Source organism: Galeopterus variegatus, unplaced genomic scaffold (genome assembly GCF_000696425.1).
Source record: "Galeopterus variegatus unplaced genomic scaffold, G_variegatus-3.0.2 Scaffold653, whole genome shotgun sequence".
NCBI lineage: Eukaryota > Metazoa > Chordata > Mammalia > Dermoptera > Cynocephalidae > Galeopterus > Galeopterus variegatus.
In genome coordinates this window covers 414,601-439,485 of record NW_007726764.1, presented here as the reverse complement: position 1 = coordinate 439,485, position 24,885 = coordinate 414,601, and the positions used below count along the sequence as shown (strand labels likewise).

General features: G+C 33.9%; 1 protein-coding gene across 2 annotated transcripts in view; it reads left to right on the top strand.

Moving 5' to 3' along the window:
• Nucleotides 1-20,795, top strand: part of USP15 (ubiquitin specific peptidase 15) — a 132,422-nt gene extending 111,627 nt beyond the window's left edge. For both annotated transcript variants that reach the window (XM_008571001.1, XM_008571000.1), the window contains 13 exons: nucleotides 572-730; nucleotides 808-1,032; nucleotides 4,309-4,392; nucleotides 4,483-4,577; nucleotides 4,671-4,862; nucleotides 5,809-5,924; nucleotides 6,093-6,365; nucleotides 6,762-6,832; nucleotides 7,212-7,327; nucleotides 7,995-8,144; nucleotides 10,372-10,475; nucleotides 14,965-15,053; nucleotides 18,785-20,795. In XM_008571001.1, coding sequence (XP_008569223.1) covers nucleotides 572-730; nucleotides 808-1,032; nucleotides 4,309-4,392; nucleotides 4,483-4,577; nucleotides 4,671-4,862; nucleotides 5,809-5,924; nucleotides 6,093-6,365; nucleotides 6,762-6,832; nucleotides 7,212-7,327; nucleotides 7,995-8,144; nucleotides 10,372-10,475; nucleotides 14,965-15,053; nucleotides 18,785-18,967 — 1,857 coding nt within the window. In that variant the 3' untranslated portion in view covers nucleotides 18,968-20,795. The remainder of the gene's footprint in view (nucleotides 1-571; nucleotides 731-807; nucleotides 1,033-4,308; nucleotides 4,393-4,482; nucleotides 4,578-4,670; nucleotides 4,863-5,808; nucleotides 5,925-6,092; nucleotides 6,366-6,761; nucleotides 6,833-7,211; nucleotides 7,328-7,994; nucleotides 8,145-10,371; nucleotides 10,476-14,964; nucleotides 15,054-18,784) is intronic.
• The last annotated feature ends 4,090 nt before the right edge of the window (nucleotides 20,796-24,885 follow it).

Below are 24,885 nucleotides of genomic sequence, written 5' to 3'. Positions count from 1 at the left end.
CCGGGGGCCGGCGCGGGGATTGCCCCCCTCGGCGTTGCTCCCGCGCCTCACTCAGCCAGTGAGCGGGAACCGGTCTGTATGTGGGATCCGAACCCTCGGGCGGGAGCGCCGCCGCGCTTCCCAAGCGGCGCACTATCCAGTGCGCCACCGGGCCGGCCCCACAGCCTTCTTGAATTTAGAAACACTAGCCAGTACTTCAGCATTATGCTTGGGGACCATTTTAAACACTGAAATTATCAACAGAAATCACAAAAATGTGAAAGATATAGCACTAAAGAAACCACAGGAGGACACTTGGTTACAGTATGAGAGCTGAAACAAGAAGGCAGAGAATCGCCTTGTTTGACGCCATTTGGGAATGTGCATGTCAGGTGACTCAAATTTTTTGCCACTATGAGCATATCCACAAATGTGAAAGTGCCATGAATTGATTTGGGGTTACAAATAAATTTTAGCAAGTAGGAAAATTCACAAATGTGGAATCCATAAATAATGAGGATCAGCTGTACATTTATAAAAATAATGATCCTATCCCTAGAACTGTGATTTTATGGTTTTGCTTTTCTTACAGACACAGGTAGGACGTTTTGCACCTCAGTTCTCTGGATATCAGCAGCAGGACTGTCAAGAACTATTAGCTTTCCTATTAGATGGACTACATGAAGATTTGAATAGAATTAGGAAAAAACCGTATATACAATTAAAAGATGCTGATGGAAGGCCAGATAAGGTAAATTTCACAATATTATTGTCACCATTATTATAATTTTGTGATACCTCTTTGTAATTTGTTTGTTTTCCTTGTAGGTGGTTGCTGAAGAAGCCTGGGAAAACCATTTAAAAAGAAATGATTCTATCATAGTAGATATATTTCATGGCCTTTTCAAATCAACTTTAGTTTGTCCTGAGTGTGCTAAGATTTCAGTAACGTTTGATCCTTTTTGTTACTTGACACTTCCATTGCCCATGAAAAAAGAACGGACCTTGGAAGTTTATTTAGTTAGAATGGATCCGCTTGCCAAACCGATGCAGGTAAGTAACAATTATTTTCTTTGCATTTGTCTTTGTGTAAAAAATTAATATTGATTCCTCAAGTACAATTCAGTAATGATTTTATTTGTAGAAGAGATTTTATAAGCTAAATACTTTCGAAATTAGTATAATTCTTTAGAATTTTAAAAGGGTGAAAGATGTGTACAAAGTATCATATGAAAAAAAAATTCTCAAAGCCTTTTCTCATCAAAGAAAAATGAGCATTTGTTTGGTTTTATAATATTGGGATGAATATTAGCTTACAAAGATTAATAACATATTATTTTCCATATTTTCTAACTGAAACTCTTTATATTGTTAATTAGAATTCTTTTTCCTAGTGGCTGTTGGAAATAAAGTTAATACTAAATGTTTTAATTCATGATGTGATAAGATAATCGTTTATTTAAATACCTGTAACTTTTAGGCATTTTAAGAACTTAGAAGCAAAATAGAAATTTAGTTAGACTAAAACTACTTACTTAAATAATACTCTAATTTTTAATGCTTTAATACATATTGATTATTCTATGCAAAATCCCTGACATTGGTCTTAATGTCACTTGTCTGCCTGATTCTGTTGCCTCGTGTTATCAGTGTTCTCAAGAAGCTTGTTACAGTGTGAAAATTACTATGACAGGGTGCTATAGGAGCACAGGGAAAGAGTAACCTATCCAAACTGGCAATGGTGCCTTTGATGAGTCATGAAAATGATGGGTTATAAGCAGGTAAAAGCTGGAGATAAAAGCGTTATAGTCCAAAAGAATGGCATGTACAGGGCCGGCCCAGTGGCACACTGCTACAGTGCGCCGCTTGGGAGCGCAGCGGCGCTCCCGCCAAGGGTTCGGATCCCACATACAGACCGGTTCCCGCTCACTGGCTGAGCGAGGTGCGGGCGCAACACCGAGGGTTGCGATCCTGTTGCCGGTCCGGTCCAGGCGCACACTGAGGGTTGCGATCCGTTGCCGGACACGAAAAAAAGACAAAAAAAAAAAAAGAATGGCATGTACAAAGATCTGAAGGCAAAAGAGAATATGGGATCCCATATCGTAGATCTACAAGTAGCTAATATGATGAGCAGGAACTAGATAACAAAAGACTCCAATGTCATGATAAAAAGTTTGGACTTCTTACTATCAGGATACTCGGATACTAGTATATCCTAGGATACTAGGATAGCCATTAAAGATTATTAAGTATGGAGATTATGTGGCTAGATTTGTGTTTGAGAAAGAAGATTCTGGCCAGTGCAAAGACTGGATATAGGAAAGTCTTAAATCAGAAGTATTAAGATCAGGTAAGAGGCTCTTGCAGTGATCACATGACAGATGACAAGGGCTTAAACACTTAAGATTAGTGTCAGGATTGCAGATTGACAGAAGAACCAGTTGAATGTGGAAAGTGAAACTGTATAAGTATATTCAAAGATGATGCCATGTTTATGGGATTGGAAAACTGAGGAGATAGTGGTGCTGTTTGTTTTGGTGGGACATATAGGAAGAACAGGTTTAAGAAGAAACCTGTTCTAGTACTGAGCAGGATGGCCTAATATGACCTAACCCTGTGTTTTAATGGGAGACATGTTGACTTTGAGATGCATGAGAAACATTTGAGATAGCTAATAGCCATCAAGTTTATATATCTAGACTAGAGGAGAGAGGCTGTGCTTGAAATATAAATTGAGCAGTGAGCTCTGTGAAGAAGGTAGTCATTGTTTTAGAAGGATGGGATTACTTAAGGCTAGGGTGACCCTGTGATTTATCATCTAAACCAAAACTTTCTTGAAAATAAAAGGGGCCATTATTAATCATTACACTAAGCAGGCTAATCCAGGACTGGCCAAAGCAAATTGGGATATATTGTCCCTAGTCTAAGGGGAGCATATAGAATTGAGAAGAGGGTTAAGGACAAAACTCTAAACCACACTATAGAAGAGCTTCAAAAAGAAAGTGTTATCACAGCCATAGAAAAGAATTAAGAAGTAGTAGTGTTGTAGGGAAAGGAAGATATTAATGGAGAGAGTGGTCAGCAGTCATGCTACAGAGAGGCCAATAAAATAAGGACTGATAAAAATTAAGTCGCATAACACTATTGGTATCCTTGGAAACAAGTTAAATAAAGAAGTGAAGACAAACTCCAGGAAGTGGATTGAGAAGTGAATGGGAGGTAAGGAAGTTATGATAGTCAGTATAGATACTGTTAACAAATTATTTATAAAGCAGAGGAGAAAGGGAGATAAATAGATGGGAATTATTAGAAAACAATGAGGGACTATTTTGGGGGGGGTTTGTTTTGTTTTTTCAGACTTTTATATATGCCAGTGCTTATGCAAACAAGTCAAGGTAAAATAGAAGAAAGGATAATTGCTGGGTTTAGATCCTGGAAAAAGTAGAAGAGGATGGACTTCAGAGCATAGATGCTAGGATTAGCCTTGAATGGGAAGAAAGACACCTGGCTTTCCATGTGTTGAAAGAGACAGAGAAAAGGACCAGTATGAATTCAAGTAAGTTTGTAGGTGGATGGGAAGTTGGAGATTTTCCTACCTAGTAGCTTCTATTTTCCTGGTGAAATAGGTGTTCTGCTGATAGTGAAGGAAGTGATGAAATATAAAGCCTAAAAGAATGGTGAAGGTTTTAAAGGTTATTGAGAGAAATAAGAAAATAAGGAAATAAGTGATACACAGAGTAATTTCTGGGTAGTTTTGAAGGATCAGTTGAGATTGGGTACTATGAATTTGTAGCACAACAGCTTTTAAAGTTGGGAAATTTTCTCCAGTATATCTGATTAGCTGTGAGAAAGTTCAGCAAGAGTAGAACTGAGTAACAAAGATGTTAAAGATTTTGCAATGCAGCAGCTGAAATGATGAAGCACATGTCTGGGTGGAAGGGCATGAAGACAGTAGGGAGCTGGCACACTGGGAAAAAACTGTGAGTTAAAAGGACTAGAAATCTTTATGTAAGCCAAGAATACGTAAGAATGAGTTTCCAGGAGAAGTAAGAAATAGTGGTTAGTCAGTACCCTAATGTTAGAGTTTAAGATATCAGAAATGGAGCAGTTTCAGGTGATGACAAGGTCCAGGACGTTGACTACAGTTGAATGCAGGTATAGCTCTTTGAATTAAGGATCCAAGGAACAATATGGATAGGATAAATCATCCATATGGACATTGTCACCTAGGATCTTTTGGAGCCAAATGTCAAATGAATGTGAGGAAGCAGCTATGAGGTCAGTATCATCTACTGAATATTTTTTCTGAGGTAATTTTTTTTTTTTCAGTACAAAGTGGTTGTCCCCAAAATTGGAAACATATTAGATCTTTGTACAGCATTATCTGCTTTGTCAGGAGTACCTGCAGATAAGGTAAGATGTTTCTGGGGTTGAAGTACACAAATTGGTATTTAGTTTCTCAGTGTTATAAAACCAGTTTAATAGAAATTTATTTCCTTTTAGATGATAGTTACTGATATATACAATCATAGATTTCACAGAATATTCTCTATGGATGAAAACCTTAGCAGTATTATGGAACGGGATGATATTTATGTGTAAGTATAAAATTCATTGTGCAAAATACTTGAGAAAAAAATCAAAAGAAATAACAGAATTTTGAGAGTTTATGGTCAGTTTTGTCCTTGTAGGTTTGAAATTAACATCAATAGGACAGAAGATACAGAGCACGTGATTATTCCTGTTTGCCTAAGAGAGAAATTCAGACATTCAAGTTACACCCACCATACTGGTTCTTCACTTTTTGGTCAGCCTTTTCTTATGGCTGTACCACGAAACAATACTGAAGATAAACTCTATAACCTCCTGCTTTTGAGAATGTGGTAAGTGCCAGACAGTTCTACACTAACAAACAAAATATAAGAATAAAATATAAAATAGCTAATAAAAGTAAAAGCGCAAGGTATATCAAAAAAGCAAAAGTACAAGGTATATTGAAATATAATTTGACAAGTCTGTATTATCTTAACTTTGTTTAGACAAGTGGTAATTTTTAAAAACGGATTATGGTCTAATCTGCTTTCTTGATCATGTAAAACACATCCCCAAAGTATTTTCAAGCCCAGGAAGCATGAACTCTTTTAGTGGTCTTACAGCAAAAGTTTACAGGTAGAAAGAAATAAGAGTTTACCAGTAACTATAATTCAAGTATGCACCATGAAATCATAACAAATATCAAATGCTTCATTTATTTTTACACACTTCTAGTTTAAGAACTCATACTAATCGTTTTATTTAAAAGGATAAACTTTCATGATTGATAGTATTGTAAAGCAGCCCATTTTTGCCTTCCTAAAAACTTTGATTTGTATTATAAGGTAATTAAGAATACCATTTGATCCCTTTCTTTTATCCTTTATAGCTGACATATTTCGTATTCTTTCTTGCATGTTTAATTATTATAGTTCCATAACCCATACATAAAGTTCACATTATACAAATATAAGTGTTCTTAGCAATAATATTTTTCATCTAAATGAGTAACTTTTTATATAATACTTTTTTTAAGTTGAGAAATTATTTGCCACAAACTTTTAATATATAAAGGAAGGATGTAAAACCCTAGAAGTAACAAATTAATTCTTTATATAAAGACAATCAAATCACAAATTGTCCGTTTCACTTGTGGTACTGTATCTTGAGTTTGAGTTTATTCTTAAATCTAAATGACAGCTATTACTGTATTAAGTTTTGTTTTACTGATAGAATGGAAAACTTTTTTTTAACCTTCGTAGAACTGAACTTGTTTGATTTCTGATTTTATTTAAGCCGGTATGTCAAAATATCTACTGAAACTGAAGAAACTGAAGGATCCCTACACTGCTGTAAGGACCAAAATATTAATGGAAATGGCCCAAATGGCATACATGAAGAAGGCTCACCAAGTAAGACTTACCTGTTAAATTATAAAAACGTTTCACTATTGCCTCAGAGAAAAAGTTAACATGGGAATTGAGGAACTAAAAAATATCTGTAGACCTGGGAAAAATAATATTAATAATTTTAAAATGTAACATTGGGCTTATTTAAAGATCTCTACTGTCTAAAATTAGGTGAAATGGAAACGGATGAGCCAGATGATGAATCTAGCCAGGATCAAGAACTTCCCTCAGAGAATGAAAACAGTCAATCTGAAGATTCAGTTGGAGGAGATAATGATTCTGAAAATGGATTATGTACTGAGGAAACTTGCAAAGGTCAACTCACGGGACACAAAAAACGATTGTTTACATTCCAGTTCAATAACTTAGGCAATACTGATATCAACTACATCAAAGATGATACCAGGCATATAAGATTTGATGATAGGCAGCTTAGGCTAGATGGTGAGTATTTGTGAAAAATGGCTTATACACTAAACTTGAACAGAGCATGTTATTTATTTTTTTAGGTGAAAACCATGAAATTCAGCCCTGTCATGAAAAATGCCATTTAAGTATCTATCTAAAATTTTAAATGAAAGGCCTTAATATCTAAGTAGACTAAAACATGTATCCATGTTTATTAAATGAGGGTTGACTTCATGCTTAAGTTTTGTATCTTTTTTTTAACTCTTAAATTATTTCAATACCTTGGAAACAGCTTATTTGCCCTAATCACCTAGAGCAAGTAAAAAAGATTGCTGTTTGTTTATTCTGGTATATATCCTAACATTAAAATATATTAATTTTAAAATGAAGACATATTAAATCTTAAAGAAAAAAATATGTTTTCCACCTTAGAAAGATCTTTTCTTGCTTTGGATTGGGATCCTGAATTGAAAAAAAGATATTTTGATGAAAATGCCGCTGAGGTAAGTCATTACTCACTCACTCACTCCTTCTTTACCTTTTCTTGATTTCCTTTATTTTGACTACCAGAGTTAATCATACTGTACACTCTTTTGCTTCTACCAAATATGTTTATTTTGCCAGTAAAAAAATGGTCATGAACTAGAAGAGAAAGACTTTGCAGAAGGTACAGAATTTGTTTTTAACATGATTTTTGTTTACATCTTTTAGTTATCCACAACAGGAGTTACTTAGAACTGTTGTATAAATCTGAGCTGAAATAAGTTTTATGATTCTTTTGAGAAAGTTTAGGAGTTTTCATTATTATTCATAGTAAGATGGTATCACTAAAATGAGTTTTGTTTCATTTGTTCTCTTAACTCAAGAAATACTTCTCTTTAGGATTTTGAAAAACATGAAAGTGTGGAATATAAACCTCCCAAAAAACCCTTTGTGAAATTAAAAGATTGCATTGAGCTTTTTACAACAAAAGAAAAGCTAGGTGCTGAAGATCCCTGGTAAGAGACAAGTTATAATTTTTTCTAATTATTTTCTTTAAGGATTTATTCTGAGGTATGTGCTGTATATCAAGTTGAAAAAGTGATTACTAAATTCCCTTTGATATTTTAAGTAATAAGCATTTCCTTACATAATTTATAGTCTAGTAAGAGGGATGGGAATGTTTTTAAAAATATCATTATAGTGTTAAGCTTTAATTCCATTACTATACTTTCCATAACAGACATTTTAATATTAATAATTTTAGTTTCTTTTTCCCAAGAATTTTTAGTGCAACCATTTTGAGAGAATCTTTTTAGGAAAACTGTTGCAATCTGTTTATGCTGTTATTCCATTAGAGCCCAGAAGTTTTAAGTTTTTTCTAATACCGATATCTCAGCACAGATTCGTGATATATACATGTCTTTTTAGCATACTAAAATGTAAATAGCCTTCCTCATTTCTTTGAATATTTATTTGCATACTAATTTATAATGGTTAAACCTATTTTGGAAATAATAAAAGGAGTTGCTTTCAGCCTGGTATGTTTTAGGCATACAATTAATTGCTCACTGAATAAATGTAGAGTGTTAACAAACTTTTTTTTTTTTTTGCCTGTTGTTTTCATTAATGGGGGTAGTTTTTTTGTACCTCTGTCAAGCTTTAAATATTTCTTTTTATTTTTAGGTATTGTCCAAATTGTAAAGAACATCAGCAAGCCACTAAGAAATTGGATTTATGGTCCCTGCCTCCAGTACTTGTGGTACATCTCAAGCGATTTTCTTACAGCCGATACATGAGAGACAAGCTGGATACCTTAGTTGATTTTCCTGTCAAGTAAGTTTTAATTGTACTTCATAAACATTGGGCAACTCTTTTTTCAACCTTATTTGGTGCTTTTTATTATCCCTTAATAAACATCAGGTACTGTTGGACCCAATTTGTAAGGACTGGTATTTCACAAATTTTTTTCTTTCTTAGAGATTTTCCAAGGACCAAAGAGAAAGTACACTTCAAAAAAAAAAAAAATACAGTAAAACTCATTCTATGTTATTATCTTATGGGTTCATTGGTCCCATTTATAAATCTAAGATACTTTATGAGACTTAGAGATTTTGTTTTTCTTAGGAGTTATTTTATCATTATTCATCAATTATTCCTAACTATGCTTTTTTAAAAAAAGCTAAAATAGTATGAAAACAGAATAATGGGATTGCTTAGAAGGATGACACATTAGTGAAATAGATCTTCCCTATTGCATCATCCTTAAGTTTTCTTATTACATCATATGACATCATATTTGTAAAAAGGTATAAAGAGGTCAGGAGACAACATCTTGGTAGTTTCTTCTCTTTTCTTTTTTAACTTTCAGTAATCACATTTGAGAATTTAATAGGACAAAAAGGGAAGATTGTATTCTCATTCACTTAGTCATTCAAAAGGAAAAACTTTATCACACAATATTTTGCAACAAGTACTTGGTACCATACCATTTTACAAAAAGAACATGTGACAGTATTCTTTCATATTTTATATTTGTGCACCAAAATTTACTTGATACAGTTAGTAAGTGGACAAATGCTGAAGGCAGGTGTATACAAAGGTGATTGGAAGGAAATAAATGATATAAAATTGAAAGTATTCATTGGATTGCTCATTCTAATTGGTGTTTATAAATTTAAAATTGAAAATGTTTTGCAGTTATTGGGGGGGGGGAGTTCATTTTAAAATTGTGAGCTGTTTGGGCCGGCCCGGTGGTGCACTGCGCTAGTGCGCTGCTTGGGAAGCGCGGCTGCACTCCCGCCGAGGGTTCGGATCCCACATGCGGACCGGTTCCTGCTCACTGGCTGAGCGAGGCGCAGGGGCAACGCCAAGGGTTGCGATCCCGTTGCCGGTCCCGGTCCGGTACGGGGGCGACACTGAGGGTTGCGATCCGTTGCCGGACACAGAAAAAGACAAAAAAAAAAAAAAAAATTGTGAGCCTTTAAAACTTACAAGAATGTAGCATTTTCACAATGCAAGTGCAAGAAAAAGGCTGGCTGGTTAGCTCATTTGATTAGTGTGTGAATTTCTTTTCTTTTTTCTTTTTTTTTTTTTTTTTGTCTTTTTTCATGACAGGTAAGGGGATCGCAACCCTTGGTGTGATGTCGCCCACACCACGCTCAGCCAGTGAGTGCCGGCCATTCCTATATAGGATCCGAACCCGCGGTGGGAGCGTCACTGCGCTCCCAGCGCCGCACTCTCCCGAGTGCGCCACGGGCTCAGCCCGTAGTGTGTGGATTTCTAACACCAAGGTCAAGAGTTCAGATCCTTGTATTGGCCAGCCTCCAAAAAAAAAAAAAACAATCGAAAGAGCTAGAAGTAATAATAAGCTAGAATCTATTAGAGATGTATTTGAAATTTAGAATTGTTATTGCTTTTTAATGACACAAATACAAGAGCAACAAACAGAAATAGTAATAAGCTATTTACAAGACAGACATTTCCCAGGGTTATGCATAACAGATTGAACAGTCAGTTGTATTCAAAGGATGTTGCCCATTTCAGGTATATAGTTCATCAAAACCAGGAAAATGTGGAATAAAAATTAGAGTTTGATATATTTAAATTCTTAAAAATTTCTAAGAAAGTTGTATTTTGCTATCTCTTTATTTTTCCTCATATAAGTCATTTCTAAAAATGACTTAAAAATAAAAAGGGTCCATTGGACCCAGATGGTAAATGATGATGACCTTGTTTCCTGGTATACTGAGAGTTAAAGTATTAGCATGAAAGCATTTATCTGGATAACAGCATTCAATGGAGTATTTTTAATTCTCAACCACTGGGCAAATTTTTGCCAAAACATTCCAATTTCAGGGGTATATACATGCTTTGTTTTATAAGAGTTATTTGGCTCTTGATAATTTCTTTAGTGAGGCACATATATATATATTTATATACTTATATATATATATATTTATATATATGTATATACATAAGAGTCAGACAACACTGGCAGAAGGGAATAGAATTCATTGCATGTAGGGAAAACATAAAGCTAACTTGATTTCTTTTTTAACAGTGACTTGGATATGTCGGAATTCCTAATTAATCCAAATGCAGGTCCTTGCCGCTATAATTTGATTGCCGTTTCCAACCACTATGGAGGGATGGGAGGAGGACACTGTAAGTTGACAGTTTACTTTTAACCCAAATCATGATGTTTGAATAACTCCAAACTTTTTTCCTTAAGATATTTATTACTTCTTAAAAGGTAAAATGTCAGATGTGTCTTGCATATACTCAATATTGATTAATGAATTGAATTAGCTTTTGAACTTTTTTTTTTTTTTTTTTTTTACATTAGGTGTAGAGGATTGAGTTAATCATACACTTCAGTTCAAGGCACAGGAAGGAACTTCACTGGTTCATTTGGGATGCCTGTCCTTCCTATTAGCCTTCCCCTTCCCTTTCTAACATGTTTGATGTATGTGTTCTTATAAATCATGCATGTATGTTTGTTTACATAATTGGTACTATGCCATAGATCTCAGTAGATCGTCCTTTTTTCTCTTGACATTTTTCTTAAGACTTAGTTAACTTGTTGCTTTTCACCACTCATGATTTACATCTACCATATTTTATCTTTTCATTCACCACATGATGGACATCCAAATTACCTTTAACTTTCTGTGATAGTGATAAACATCATTGTGTATGGTATATATGAGAATTTCTTTGGGCTATCTACCCGGAAGTGATATTGCTGAGTTAAAGTGAGTGTTTAAGTACCCCAGATTTCTCTCCAGGAGACTGTAACAGTCTACACTCTCTGATTAATAGATATTTCTGTTGAACCGTCTTTGCATTCCTGGGATATATCCTACTTAACTTTATGTATTTTTTGGTATACAGTTGGATATGGTTAACTAATTTTATTAAGGATTGTTATAATTTTATAAGTGAAATGGCCTTGTAATTTTTTTATCTTGTTATCTTTGGAATCAAGATTACAATCATAAAACAAGCTAGGATACTTTACTCTTGTTCTGTTTCCTGGAACAGCTAGTACAGCATAGGAATTAACTGTTCGTGAAAGTCTAGAGAACTCACCTAGGCATTATAATCATAAATTTTCCTATTTATGTCATGCTTATTGGTCTGTTCAGTTTTATTTTTCCTTTTGTGTATATTTTGACTGTATCCATTTCATTTAGGTTTTTCAATTAATTTGAGAACAGTTGTTTATAATATTCTTATGCTATACTTTTTGTCCTTTTTTTTATTGTTTTCTCTTCTTTTTTTAATCAGCCTTTCCAGAGGTATATCTTATTTGTCTTTTCAAAGAATTAGCTTTGTATTTTTTCTTCTTTTTCTCTGTTATTGTATGTATTTATTCTATCTCATTGATTTCTTCCCTTCTCTTTATTATGTTTTTCTTCTTGTTACTTTGGGTTTGCTGTGTTGCTCTTTTTCCAACTTCCTGGGTTGAATGCCTACCTTTTTGCTTTTCATTGTTTTTCCTATATTGAAGGCTGTAATTAAAGCTATAAATTTCACTAAATACTGCTTTAGCTCTATCCCATGAATTTTGAAATGTAGCATTTTCATTATCTTTCAATTCTATGTTTTTTAAATTTCCTTTAAATTTCTTAATTAGCCCAGGGTTATGTAATCATATGCTTAGTTTCCAAATACATAGGTTTTTTTAAGCTGTCATTTTGTTCTTAATTTTAATTTTATTACGTAACAGTTGGGGGAATTGTCTATGATATATTAATCTTTAGAAGTTTGAAGCTTCCAAGGTGGCTTATTACATAGCCTGTTTCATAAATGTTTGCATGAGAAAGATACATATTTTCTATTCAGATAAAGAGTTCTATGTACGTGTACTAGTTTTAGCTTATTAACTGTATTCAAATCATTACTATCTCTGTTCCTGAGACAGATTTGTCAGGACTCCTAAGTAAAATGTTGATTTATGTTTCTGACAGTTTTAAGAGTTGTTTTGCATTAATAGTTGTATTTATATTTCTAAGGAGTAGCTCTTCCTTCTGTGTTGTTCCTTTACCAGGATTTAATATTCTTCTTTGTCCCTTTTGTCTTTTTCTCAGTTATTACAAGTGTTACTGTAGCTTTCTTTTGATATATAATTTAATTTGCAAATTCTGTGTGCCTTTTTTGTTGAATTTGTGTCTTATAGATCACATTATTTTTAGATCTCGTCTTTTTATTCAGTCTGAGAATATGTTTCTTTTACCTTGTAAGTGCAGCATCTACTCTGCAATGGTCCTGAGTTCAGATTGACATTCAAAATAGGCTTCACCAGCACTAAGTTTATTTAAATTAAGCAAGGATACAGGACAAGAAACAACACGGTGTGCACAGCAACTGCTTAGCAGAAGTCCTGCATAGTTGGAAGGGGAAAAAATGGGGGAGAACACTCTCAAAGGAAGCTGTCCATTCCACTGCTATTTTCTCCAACTCCTAACTGAGTCCTAAGAGTGCATGGGTATAGATAGCCATACTAGTTGTCAAATATTTTGTTAGCCAACAGGACTTTTAAACAACACTACGCCTCTGATTCAGGTGACCTGAGTATTGCTGATTTCTGTGACAAAGAACCTGACAGTGATTGTCTCACATGTGAAATTTAAAAGCTTGCTTCTAACCTGTCTTCTCACAGCTGCCTCCAGCCTCTCTGTCATTCTGCAGCCATCTTGCATTCACGCACACACACGTACACATATCTATGTGAGTTCACACTGATGTGCCTTTAGTCTTCTCAACAGTGTTCTCACAATTTTTTTTTGTTATTTCCTTTGACCCTAGCTTCCCTCCGTCTCCAAGGTTGAATTTTGGGGAGAGGGAACAAATAGCAGATGATATGATACAATTCTTCCACTAGTAGGTACTCAATAAATATTATTAAACAAACGACTTAGAGTTTAAACCATTGTGTTCTTTTGGTTGGTTGGTTTGGTTGGTTGGTTGGCTGGCTTCTTTGTCTTTTAAATTATCTCTGGCCACCAGTGGAGCATCACCAAAGACAGAAGAGCTAACTCTTAAATCCATTCTTACCTTACTTTCAAAGTAATTTTATTCCCCCTGAACATCACCCAGTCAGGTCACTTAATAGAGTATGTTGCTCTTTGATTTCATCATATCTAGGATAAGCCCTTGTATTAGTCTGTTTCTGTTGCTTATAACAACAGAATTTATATCACCTGGCACATGTGATTTATAAAGAAAATGAAATTTATTGCGTATGGTTTTGGAGGCTGGGGAAGTCCAAAGTTCAGGGAACACATTTGCTGAAGGCCTTGTTGGTAGTGACAATGATCCAGGGTTCTCAAATGGCAGAAAATGACAGAGCAGAGAGAGAGTAACTTCTCACGTGCTCTTCTTTGAAAGCCCTCAGAGGCACACACCCCTAACCACCATTATTAATCTATTCACTATGGCATGGTCCTACAATCTAATCACCTCTTCAAGGCCCCACCTTTCAATTACTATAATAGAATTTCCCACCCTCAACAGTTACAGTGGGAATTAAGTTTTGGGGGCACATTCAATCCGAGGCACCACTTAATTTCTTATTTATCTGAAGCAGAATAATAATTTTTGTTCTGTTATGGGCAGAATTATTTAGAAGCCATATCCTATAAAGTGTTATTTTTTAGAAGCTGCGATTGCAGATAATTGTTTTGGGAACATTTTGCAACTTGTTTCCTCATGTATTGGGTAGTTTATACAAAACATGGGATGGGAAAAGGGAGAACTGTTTAACTTAAAGGTAAAGTAGATCTTTAAAAATTGTGCAGATTAATCACTTTTTACCTTTCTCTTGCTCCGTACTTTTGTTAAAGACTGATAAAGATACTGGTTTAAAAAACACTACAAATTGGGCCGGCCCGTGGCTCACTCGGTAGAGTGCGGTGCTGATAACACCAAGGCCGCGGGTTCGGATCCCATATAGGGATGGCCAGTTTGCTCACTGGCTGAGCGTGGTGCTGACAACACCAAGCCAAGGGTTGAGATCCCCTTACCGGTCATCTTTAAAAAAAAAAAAAAAAAAAAAAAAAAAAACACTACAAATTAATGAGTAGAGTTGTCAGAAAAGAAATTGTCATAGAAAATTAAATAGTAGTTGAAATTTTAAACTTTGAGTCAGAGCCAAACCTGAGTTTATATCCTAACTTTGCTACCTAACAGCTATACTACTTTGAGCAAATTAACCTTCTTTTGATGCCTCAATTTCCCATCTCTAAAGAAGGAACAATAGTAATGATAAAACACTCTTTATGAGATAATACATGTAAAATACGTAGGACTGTGACTAGTACAAAATAAGTACTATATCAATGTTAATTACCATTTATTGTCTTTAGTGTTGTTATCCTGTTATTAAAAAATAATAAATCTGTTCTGCTTTTCCCTGGGATGAAAAAGTCACAAATTTTAACTTATATGAGAAATATCTTAGACATCTTAGATTGTAGAAAATTATTCTAAAAATCTTTAATCAATTGAATGAGTTGAATGTAATAAATAGGCCTCATGTAGATGATATTCAATTAATTTTAACAGGTATTATGTGGATGATTAGTTTTGAGAGTCCTCCAGAAAACCACAGATCATTTTAGTCACAGAACTAATTATATTTTTTCATTAGATACAGCTTTTGCAAAAAATAAAGATGATGGAAAATGGTACTATTTTGATGACAGTAGTGTCTCCACTGCATCTGAAGACCAAATTGTGGTAAGTATCTTATATTTCGTGAAAATCATGGGATCCACTATTTTATAGAGTGAATATAATTAATAAAAGGGGCCCATGGAGCACTATGTTCTACATTCTAGCAATTCTAGTAGCTAAAAGAGATTTGTGGTGATATTTTTAAAATGTAAAGTTGTTCCCTAAGTGAAAATTTATCTTCTAAATATGCCCACTAATAAAAGCAAAGGTTTTTGTTTAAATTGTAAGGTGAACATTTTTCTGGTAGTTTTCAACATGAATGGAGTTTCTAATGAAAATAATTGTTTTCCTCCGGAAAAGTTTAGCTCTTACCTTTCTAGATATTGACTACTTAAACTCAGAATCCTGAAACGGGGGGAAAAATCCTTTAAGTACCTTACCCTACCCGTTATCTTGAAAGTCTTATCTTGCCATATGAAAATTAATCATTAAAACTCAAAATGACATAATTAGATAAAACAAATTATAGATTTTTTTAAAGATTAACCCCTCTGTACTTGTTACTTTGATATTTTCTGAATAGTAGAAAAATGAGGAAGTTACATCTGTTCGTACTTGCGTTTATTTATCATCCACAGCTTGAGCCAAAATATTGGCATTTGTTGTGCTTCACAACAGAGCAGATTTTTATTTTTAGGTGTTGACTGATGGAGCATGACTGTAGTGTGTTCTAAGAAGAAAGCTAAGAATTGCTTGATAAATGCTCATTTTTCTATAAATTTTGCACCTCTATAAATTTTACTTATTGATTACAACATTATAAAGAGTGAGAAATATGGTATTTGCTCATATGATGATATTTCTTATACAGAAGGTTTTCTGTTGACATGAAAAACACTGACTGCTTTACTTTGTTTCCCAGATTAAGTTATGTATTCCTTGAGGGCAGAGTAGCTTTTTAGTTTATAGTATTTTCAGATCTTTAATTTATTTAAGCAAATGAATAAACTTCTGAGCCCAGTTATTGGCATAGCTTTAATCTCTCTTTGCATGGATAGGTCTGAAATAATTTTGAGTTGTTTCTTTCTCTTTCTCTCTCTCTATCTCTCTCTGTGTATGTGTGTACCATATATATATACACATACATATGTATATACTGTTGCTTGTTTCCCTATAACAAAAAGAGACTTGAACACTATAATATTTTTTAAATGTGTATTTTGTCCCCCACTTTTTAATTCTGTTCTCTTCTTTCTTCTACCAGCCCAAACATCCTAAAATTGTCTACATTCTCTTTCTACATCTCTTTAACCACTTTGCCCTAATCCTGCCTTCACATAATCAATATTTCATTTATATACAATGTATGAACTTGGTGTTACTGTGAATTTTAACAGTGATGATTCTTCATTTAGTTAACAAATATTTGAGTACCTTATATAGGAGGGTACTTCAGAAAGTTCATGAATGGATTTGTATTATCTTTTAATTCCATTTTACCATGAATTTTTTGAATTTCCCTCATATAGGTGTGTATATATGAGGGGTCTTCAAAAAGTTCACGGAAAGATTTGCATTCTCTTTAATCTTATTTTTCCACAAGCTTTTTAAAGTACTCTTGTGCATATGTATAAAGGACTCCATTCTAAACAGGATTAAAAGACAGCTATCTGATTTCAAGAGGCTTGCAATCTAAAGAAGACAAGCAAATACATCAACAGTTATAGTATGATAAGTACTGTTAAGTATCTTATAGAAAAGGGACTGCTGTCTGGGAAATCCATGTAGTGATGTTTGACCTGGGTCTGCTAGTACAAATAAAAGTAAATTAGACAAATTAGAAGGAAAGTGCTCTAAGCAAAGAGAACAGTACCTACAAAAGCAAGGAGGCATGACACAGCTTGGTATTTTAAAGGAACAGCAAATAATTTGGTATGCCTAAAAGGAAAAGCTCTTATAGGGATATGGGGAAGAAATTAGGCTGGAGATAAATTTAGCGTTCCGATCAAGAAGTGACATCTTGGTTGCTTAGATGATTTCTTTTTTTTTTTTTCCTTTTTGTCTTTTTTACTGACCGGTAACGGGATCGCAACCCTCGGTGTCGCGCCCGCACCACGCTCAGCCAGTGAGCGGGAACCGGTCTCCACATGGGATCCGAACCCTCGGCGGGAGCGCCACCGCACTCCCAAGCGGCGCACTCTCCAGTGCGCCACCAGTCCGGCCCTTAGATGTTTTCTTAAAGACTGTGAGAAGCCATTAGGTGATTGTTAAGCAACGGAATAACATTATTAAGTCTGGATTGTAATGTCTCTCTGAAAACACTGTAGAAGATCCATTTGAAGGCACTGAATAAAGAAGAAGGGCAATCCAGGAGGTTGTCACAGTAATTTAAACAATTAAAGTAGTGGTAGTAACAGTATAGACGAGGGGAGAATGAGATATTTACTGGATAGACAAGGGGATTTATGAGATATTTACTGGATAGAATTAATAGAACTTGATTAGAGTTAGAGATCAATAAAGATTTAGATGTAGAGATGCAGAGAAGTGGAAGATGACTTTTACTTTGCCATTCACCAAGATTGGGAATATAGGAAGAAAATACGCTGTTGAAGTTTGAGGTGCCTATATGATAGGTATGTGGAAATTTCTGCTAGGTATTTGGACTAATAGTACTGGAGTTCAGGGATGAGAAGTGGTTTAAGTTATAAATTTGAGTTATCAGGCTTAGGTAGCAGTTGAAGCCACAGGTTTGAGTCACCTAGTGAGAGGATACAGATTGAAAAAGAGTAAAGAGGCTGAGGACAGAACATAGTATTTTTAAAGTTCAGGATTTAGTGAGTCCACAGAAAAGTCTGAGAAGAAACCTAAGAGATAGCAAAAGACCTAAAGACAAATGATGTCACAGAAGCCAAAAATTGTTGATGAAGGAAAGAGAAGTAGTGAAGCCTTAAATGCTACAGAGAGATTGACCAAAAGAACTAAAAAAGTCACCCATTTACATGTTTACCCATTATTTGGCCCTGGTGAAAGCCATTTCATTAGAATGGTTTGGGCAGAAGATAGATTAGATTGACTTGGGGAGTGTGCATGAAAACCCATGATGACTATAGACTTCCATGTCTGTCAGCCTGGCTGTGAGGAAGAGGAAGAGGTATATAGCAGCTAGAAGGGAAGGTGGAATGAAGAGAGATTTATCATGAGAAAAGACTTAAGCATTTTTTTTTTTGATACCAAAGAGAAGTTTGGTAGATAAGGACTTATTAAAGATGTACAGTGATTTTTATTTATTTATTTATTTTTTCTGGTGGCTGGGCTAGTATGGGAATCCAAACCCTTGACCTTGATGTTATAACACTTCACTCTAACCACAGTGATGATTGATGGAACAATATCCTTAAGACAGTAGGAAAAGTTGGACTCCAGAGCAAACATGGGATGAAGCAATTAGTAGTAGATAAAAAGCAGCTCACCTTTTCCTTAGAGACAAAAGGAAAGAAGACATAGAATTCTATTTCATGTTAGGGTAACTAGGTTGATCTGTGATATAGTTGCATTATTTCTTGGTCCAAAGAACTTAGAAGAGAATATAAAATTTTAATTCCAGCGACCATTCTTCCTTTATATAGAGAAACCTTATCTTTAATCAATTTTAATAACTTCCATTTGACCATGTGTGGTTTTTCTATTTATGTTCTGTCTCCAAAATTGGTTACCAGCTAAAAATTAATACTATATTTAATGTGATCTTTGTGAATCATGACCATTTTAACATCCTTTGTTTGTTTTGGCAGTCCAAAGCAGCATATGTACTCTTCTATCAGAGACAAGACACTTTCAGTGGAACTGGCTTTTTCCCTCTTGACCGAGAAACTAAAGGTGCTTCCGCTGCCACAGGCATCCCATTAGAAAGTGATGAAGATAGCAACGATAATGACAATGATATAGAGAACGAAAACTGTATGCACACTAACTAACGGAAGTCCTAGAAGCCATAAAAGAGAGACTTTTCTGCTGGTGGTATCTGTGGAAATGATGAAGTTACCCACCACATTAAAACAAAAGTCTGAGATGGGGAGTTTCAGATAACCGAATGTAAATCCTTTATCAGATTTTAACTTGTGCAGTACTTGAAGTGAAACACAATGAAAACTTTAACAGAAATTGTCTCTTAATACATTTACAGTCTTGTATTTACAAGCTAAATATATATATAGGAAATCACAAATAAATCCCTTTTAAGTTTGCTGCTGTTTTGATGAATTATGTTTTTTTTAATTTTTTGGATGTGAGTTAATTGATAACATATGTTAAATTTGTGGATGTTGGTCATTTATTTTGCTCTAATAATACTGCAAGAAAACTATGGCTGAACTTAGGTTTTGAATAATCTAGTTCATGTGCTTTAGGCTGCCCTATATACTACTATGATATTTAGCTGCAATATCAATGTGGCATAAATACTGCAGTAGTATTCTTTGAAAACCAGATTTTGAAATCTATCCCTTGTAATCAGTATGGGCCTATTAAAAAACCAAATCATGATATAAGAAACAATCTTGAAAAAAGTTATTTCCTTTTGTAGTAGCATTAAAAATCCAGAATATTATATTCATCTTAATCAATGTAGAAACAGGTTCTAGATTTCACACTCCATCTGAAGTCATTTTTCAGTTACATGTAAGTATTTTTTACTGCTTATTGGGATCTATTCTTTAGACATTCAATTTTTTTTTCTTGCTTTTTAAATGCATATCTTTTAATCTGGTGTTGGTCCAAAATTAATATTTTTGCTGTCTGTTTTCCTCTACCCCATTTTTTTTTTGGCAATTTGGCAACTTTAGCTTTCCCAATCATTGTAATATAAGGACAGACTTAATAGTATTCTGTATCCATAGTAATAATTGCATCAAGCTTAGATGAGAGATTTTTTTCATATGCTGGCCTTTAAATCATTAATGGATTTAAATACCAATTGGCTATAATGGTAGGTCTGTTAACTTTCTTTGTGTGTTCCTGACGGAATTCACCATAGCCTTACAGCTTTTCTCAGAAGGTAACTTGTTATAAGAGAAATGGCATTTGCATGTTTCAGAGTCAGAACCTGTACAGTATATAAAGCATACAAACCTTGAATTTGATTTTAGTTCACCACATTCAAGGATCCAGGATGCCAAAAATATGTGTGAACATTTGAAATATTTTCATTTGCTGCTTTTTCCCTTTGATCTAGTTGAAAGAATGTTTTGTCGATTGGCATACAATACTGCCTTTAATAGAAAATCTAAATGCTGGGGCACATTTACATATCGACTACCTGAGAAATTGCTTTGTGTCCCACTGTTATTAAAGCAAAAAGTATAATGTTCTTCACTTGAACTAACAAATACAATAGATTATAAATTGTGTATTGTAAATAAAAGTTCACTCTGTGAGTGCACATTTTGGTAAATTATTTATTTATGTTAGCATTTAAAAGTAAAAAGAAAAAAATGCATTTGACCAGGATAAATGAGGTATGTTGATCATGGCTTTGCTTTATACCTTGATATTAAAGCTGGTTTTTCATCCTGGTATTTTAAAAGCTGCTTTGGGATTTTTCTTTTCTCTTTTCTCTCTCTCTATCTCTCTATCTTCTTTTTTTTTTTTTTTTTTTTTTTTTTTTTTTTTTTTTTTTTTTTTATGTAATCTAACCTCCTGCATGACAGAGGTTAAAATTTTGTCTGCACTTGAGTTCACTTGAGTTTACATTTGAAATGTGCATGTTTATTTATACAGATTTCAATAAAGCTATTCAAGGCCTTATTTAGTCTTTTATTTCTTACTCGGAGTCTTTGATAAAAATCCCCTATTTTATGGATAGATGACTGTAAGACTTTTTAGTTATAGTTAATACTAGAAAGTATGTCAGAGCAGAATGAATTTTACTATTAAGGACATGTTTTAAAGTTGATTTTTTTTTTTGCTGAAATATTCATTTATTAAATATTTGTTTACCTACCAATCACTGTTCTGTACTCTGGAGAAACAGCAGTAAACAAACATTCCTACCTTCACACAGCTTACATTCTGCCATCTACCAACTAATAGACTATATTTCCATTTCTCTGAAGGTTTAAAGAATAGTCAGAATTAACTCTTTCTAGACCTAGGTTGTAGTCTTCACCCCTAATTCTCCATAGAAAACTGTCATTAATGCCTGTCATTAACTTCAGTTCCTACTAAAAGTTTGTTTTTAAATAAGAAATAATGTTAATAATGCCATCCAATCTGTCACGCTGAATTATCATTTTCAGCTGTGAAAAATAAACTTTAAAAATAGTGCAAAAGGGTAATATATACTCCCTGTAGTTAAAAGTAGATATTCACAGGTAGTACAGGGTAGTAAGAATATATCCAGACTAGAATTCTACTTCTAGCTTTACCACTTAGTATTTATATGACTTTAAACTTAGTCTTTTCTATTCTGTTTCTTCACCTGTAAACTAATGATAACAATAATAGCTAGCATTTTTTGAGTACTTATTGTGGACCAGACGCTATATTAAAGTGTTCATATGCATTATCATTTAATCCCACAACAGCTGTGAGGTATAGGGACAGTCATCATCCCCATTTTTCATATGGAGAAACCAAGACTCAAACCGTTCAAGAAATATTCCCAAATTCACACAATTACTATGTGGTAGAGCCAGTATTCTATTCTCAAATATATGGGCTACCTCTCACTGGGTTATAGTGTCTGCTTCACATGATCATTGAGAACTCAAATGAGATGATGTATTTTATGGGAAAGGGCTTTGTAAACTATGTGGTATACTCATTTACTGATTTCTTCAGTCTAAATAGAAAATCATTTTAAAGTCTAATGACCTCACCTCAGTATTTGAGAATTGAATAAGAAAGATAGCAGCTGGGATATTGGCTAACTTTCCCTTTAAAAGTTAACTTTGTTCAACTTATATATACTTATTATACAATTTTAATTTTAAATATAATGTGACATTTTCCCCTTATTTTGTTCCTCTAAATTTAGTGTGCCCTTCTTTCCATTTCCCCAAATGGAGTCCTGAATTTCAGGACTTTTTTTCTTCACCTATAATTTAGTTTTTTTTAAAAAAAAACCAGCCAGAATGAAAAAGCTGCAGCCAGATGTTTTATTTAAATATCTTGCTTCTCTTATAAACTGTGTTAGGTAGTACTTTGTTTATGCTTGCTTTTCTGACAATTGAATATAAAACCACACAAAACATTGATTTGGGCACGAAAAAAATCAGCAAGTACTAAAATAGTTTACAGTGCAAGGGCAGTGCTTTTTCATGAACTAATTTCATTGAGGTAAGGATATCTTTTAAGAAATAAGCCAGGAACTGTAAGAGAGAATGAGGGGAGTCTCCTTCAGTGGCATACCAAAGAGGGAGTAGGGGGTAGAAGGAACCTTCCACCCCAGAGAGGAGAAATATATTATTACTGACGTTGTTTAGTACTGGTGCATGGTGAGAAGTAAAAGCAGGCCAATTTTATCAGTTTTATTATTTCAAGTTACAGACAATGCATTTCAATACAGCCTGCTTTCATCCCTCCCTGCTTAGTAGGCTTCTGATCTCCTATACTAATGCAGTGCTGATGAACACATCCTCATCAGTTTAGTTTTTAAAGTAGAAATGTAGAGAATCCTTGTATCATATACTAGGTGAAGGAACCAGAGGTCCTATAAAATCTCAGAGGAATGAAAAGGAAAGGAAAATAAATCTCATATCTGGAGCCAAAGAATAATAATGGAAATCTTTGTTCATATTTTTTACTTAAAGTAAAATTTTTATTCTTTGAATAACTTAACCTGAGGCATTTTCAAACAGCTTCTCTTGAAAATATGTTGATACTAATAAATAATTCTTTTAAGTACCACTTGACCAGCGGATAGGGAAAAGAAAGGAAAAGGTGAGTGTATATATATCCTTGCTAATTTTTCTTTTATACTCAATTACAGATCTATATTATATATTGTTTTATTATCAGATTTCATAGTGCGATATATAATATTTTTTCTTATAAGCATTCTAGGTTTGGTGGCATTTCAGTTTGATATGTCTGAGTTTTATGTTTTTAGTTCATATTTACTATATATTAAACAAAAGAATTTCCAAATAGCTCAGCTAACAAAACTAATATTTAAAACTGAGTTAAATATTTTCAAATTTTATAAGTTACATACAATAGGCTTTAAAATATCAGAATTGGGAAGATAAAATGTACATGGTAAAAATTCAAATCAAGCCTTATTTTCACTAATGATGGGGTAAAGAATTTTTAAGTGGATAATGTAAAACAGACAGTTCAAAAATTATTTTTGGCAAATATATGCATTGGGAAACATACTCGCCTCATATCATACCATGGTCTAATTCCTTGGCTCTGCCTTTGGGAGCCTGGAACCTGCTAGGGTAGTGAAAAGAAAAGACCCGAGGTTTTTAAGGGAATCCAGAAAGTGGATAAACTATTCAAGGAAGATCAAGAGGTGATGTAATATTTTGGACTAGTGTCTCAAAGGACAGGGAGAAAATCAGTTACATGGGTTTTGGTGGGGGGTTTTGTTTGTTTTCCTAGAAATGTGTAGCAAATGTAATTCTACAAAGCAGCTGAAAATACAGCTCTTTGGAAATTGTTCTTTTAAATGGCAGTGCTGTAAAAATAAGACCACACTTTCAATATGCACAAAATTAAATATTTTATATGTTTAAATTGTTTTGGTAATTGACTGTGTTCTGCTGTAGAAAATCATGGTTAAAGTTTGGTGCTCATTTTACTAAGGTCTTTTCCCTACTATCAGGAACTTGGAGCTTGTTTGGTGAAACATAAAATAGTTGCATTTTCTGTGACCTTCAAGTTTGTTGCTAGCTGGAGATAAATCTACATACATAAAAGTAAAACAATAAATATGGAAACATCCCAACAGTCTTCCCATAATGTGTATTTTTACATTCTTCTCAGTAGTGACTAATTCTTAAAATTTCCCAAACTGTTGTTTTAAACCTTAGATATCACCTCATTTTTTAATTCTTAGAATCTTTCAGATTTCTTAAACTTCATCTCAAGCACAAGTCTCATTAAATTTTTTCTACAATATTTGCTTTTCTTTTAAGCTCTATAAAGGAAAGTGCTAGGCTAACAGACAATGTAACCTATCCCAATAAGGATATTCCTCCTCTGTCATTGATTCTTAGGTATGCTCAGTTATAAATAATTTTGCCTCATGTATTAAAGTGTTCTGCTTATGTCTAGTCTTATATGTGCCTGCTCTCTTCTGAACTTGAGTTATCCCTATAAGTAGTGAGAGCATTTAATTTTCCTTATAGTGAGAACCATCTTTCCATTATTCAAGTGGACAATTTTTTAATTCTCTAATGAGTTCATCCAAATTAATCCTATGATACCTATTTAACTCATTTCCCCAAAAAGCCCAAGACCTCCAGGTCCTCATCATTCAGTCCCTGAACTTCCATAGAAACACCAAGGATTATCTTTTTCTAATCACATTGTAGTGAATTATCAGTGTCCCGGAAATTACTTAAGACAGAGTAAATATGAATCATTTAGAATTCCCTTCATTTAATAAAACAACAAAAAAATTGTAAACATGGGAATTTTTTTTATTGAAACATAGTTGATTGTACATATCTGTGTGATATTGAGTTGAATATCAATACCTGTGTGCAATATGTGATAAATCAGGATAATTAATACATTCAGCATTATACAGTGTAATCATTTTTCATGGCCCTTTACCAGTTCCTCCCTTACACCCTCTTTTCCTCCTCCTTTCCCACCTCTGGTAACCTCAGTTCTGTTCTCTCCTTTTGAAAGTTCAATGTATTATTGTGATTGTTGTTTCTTT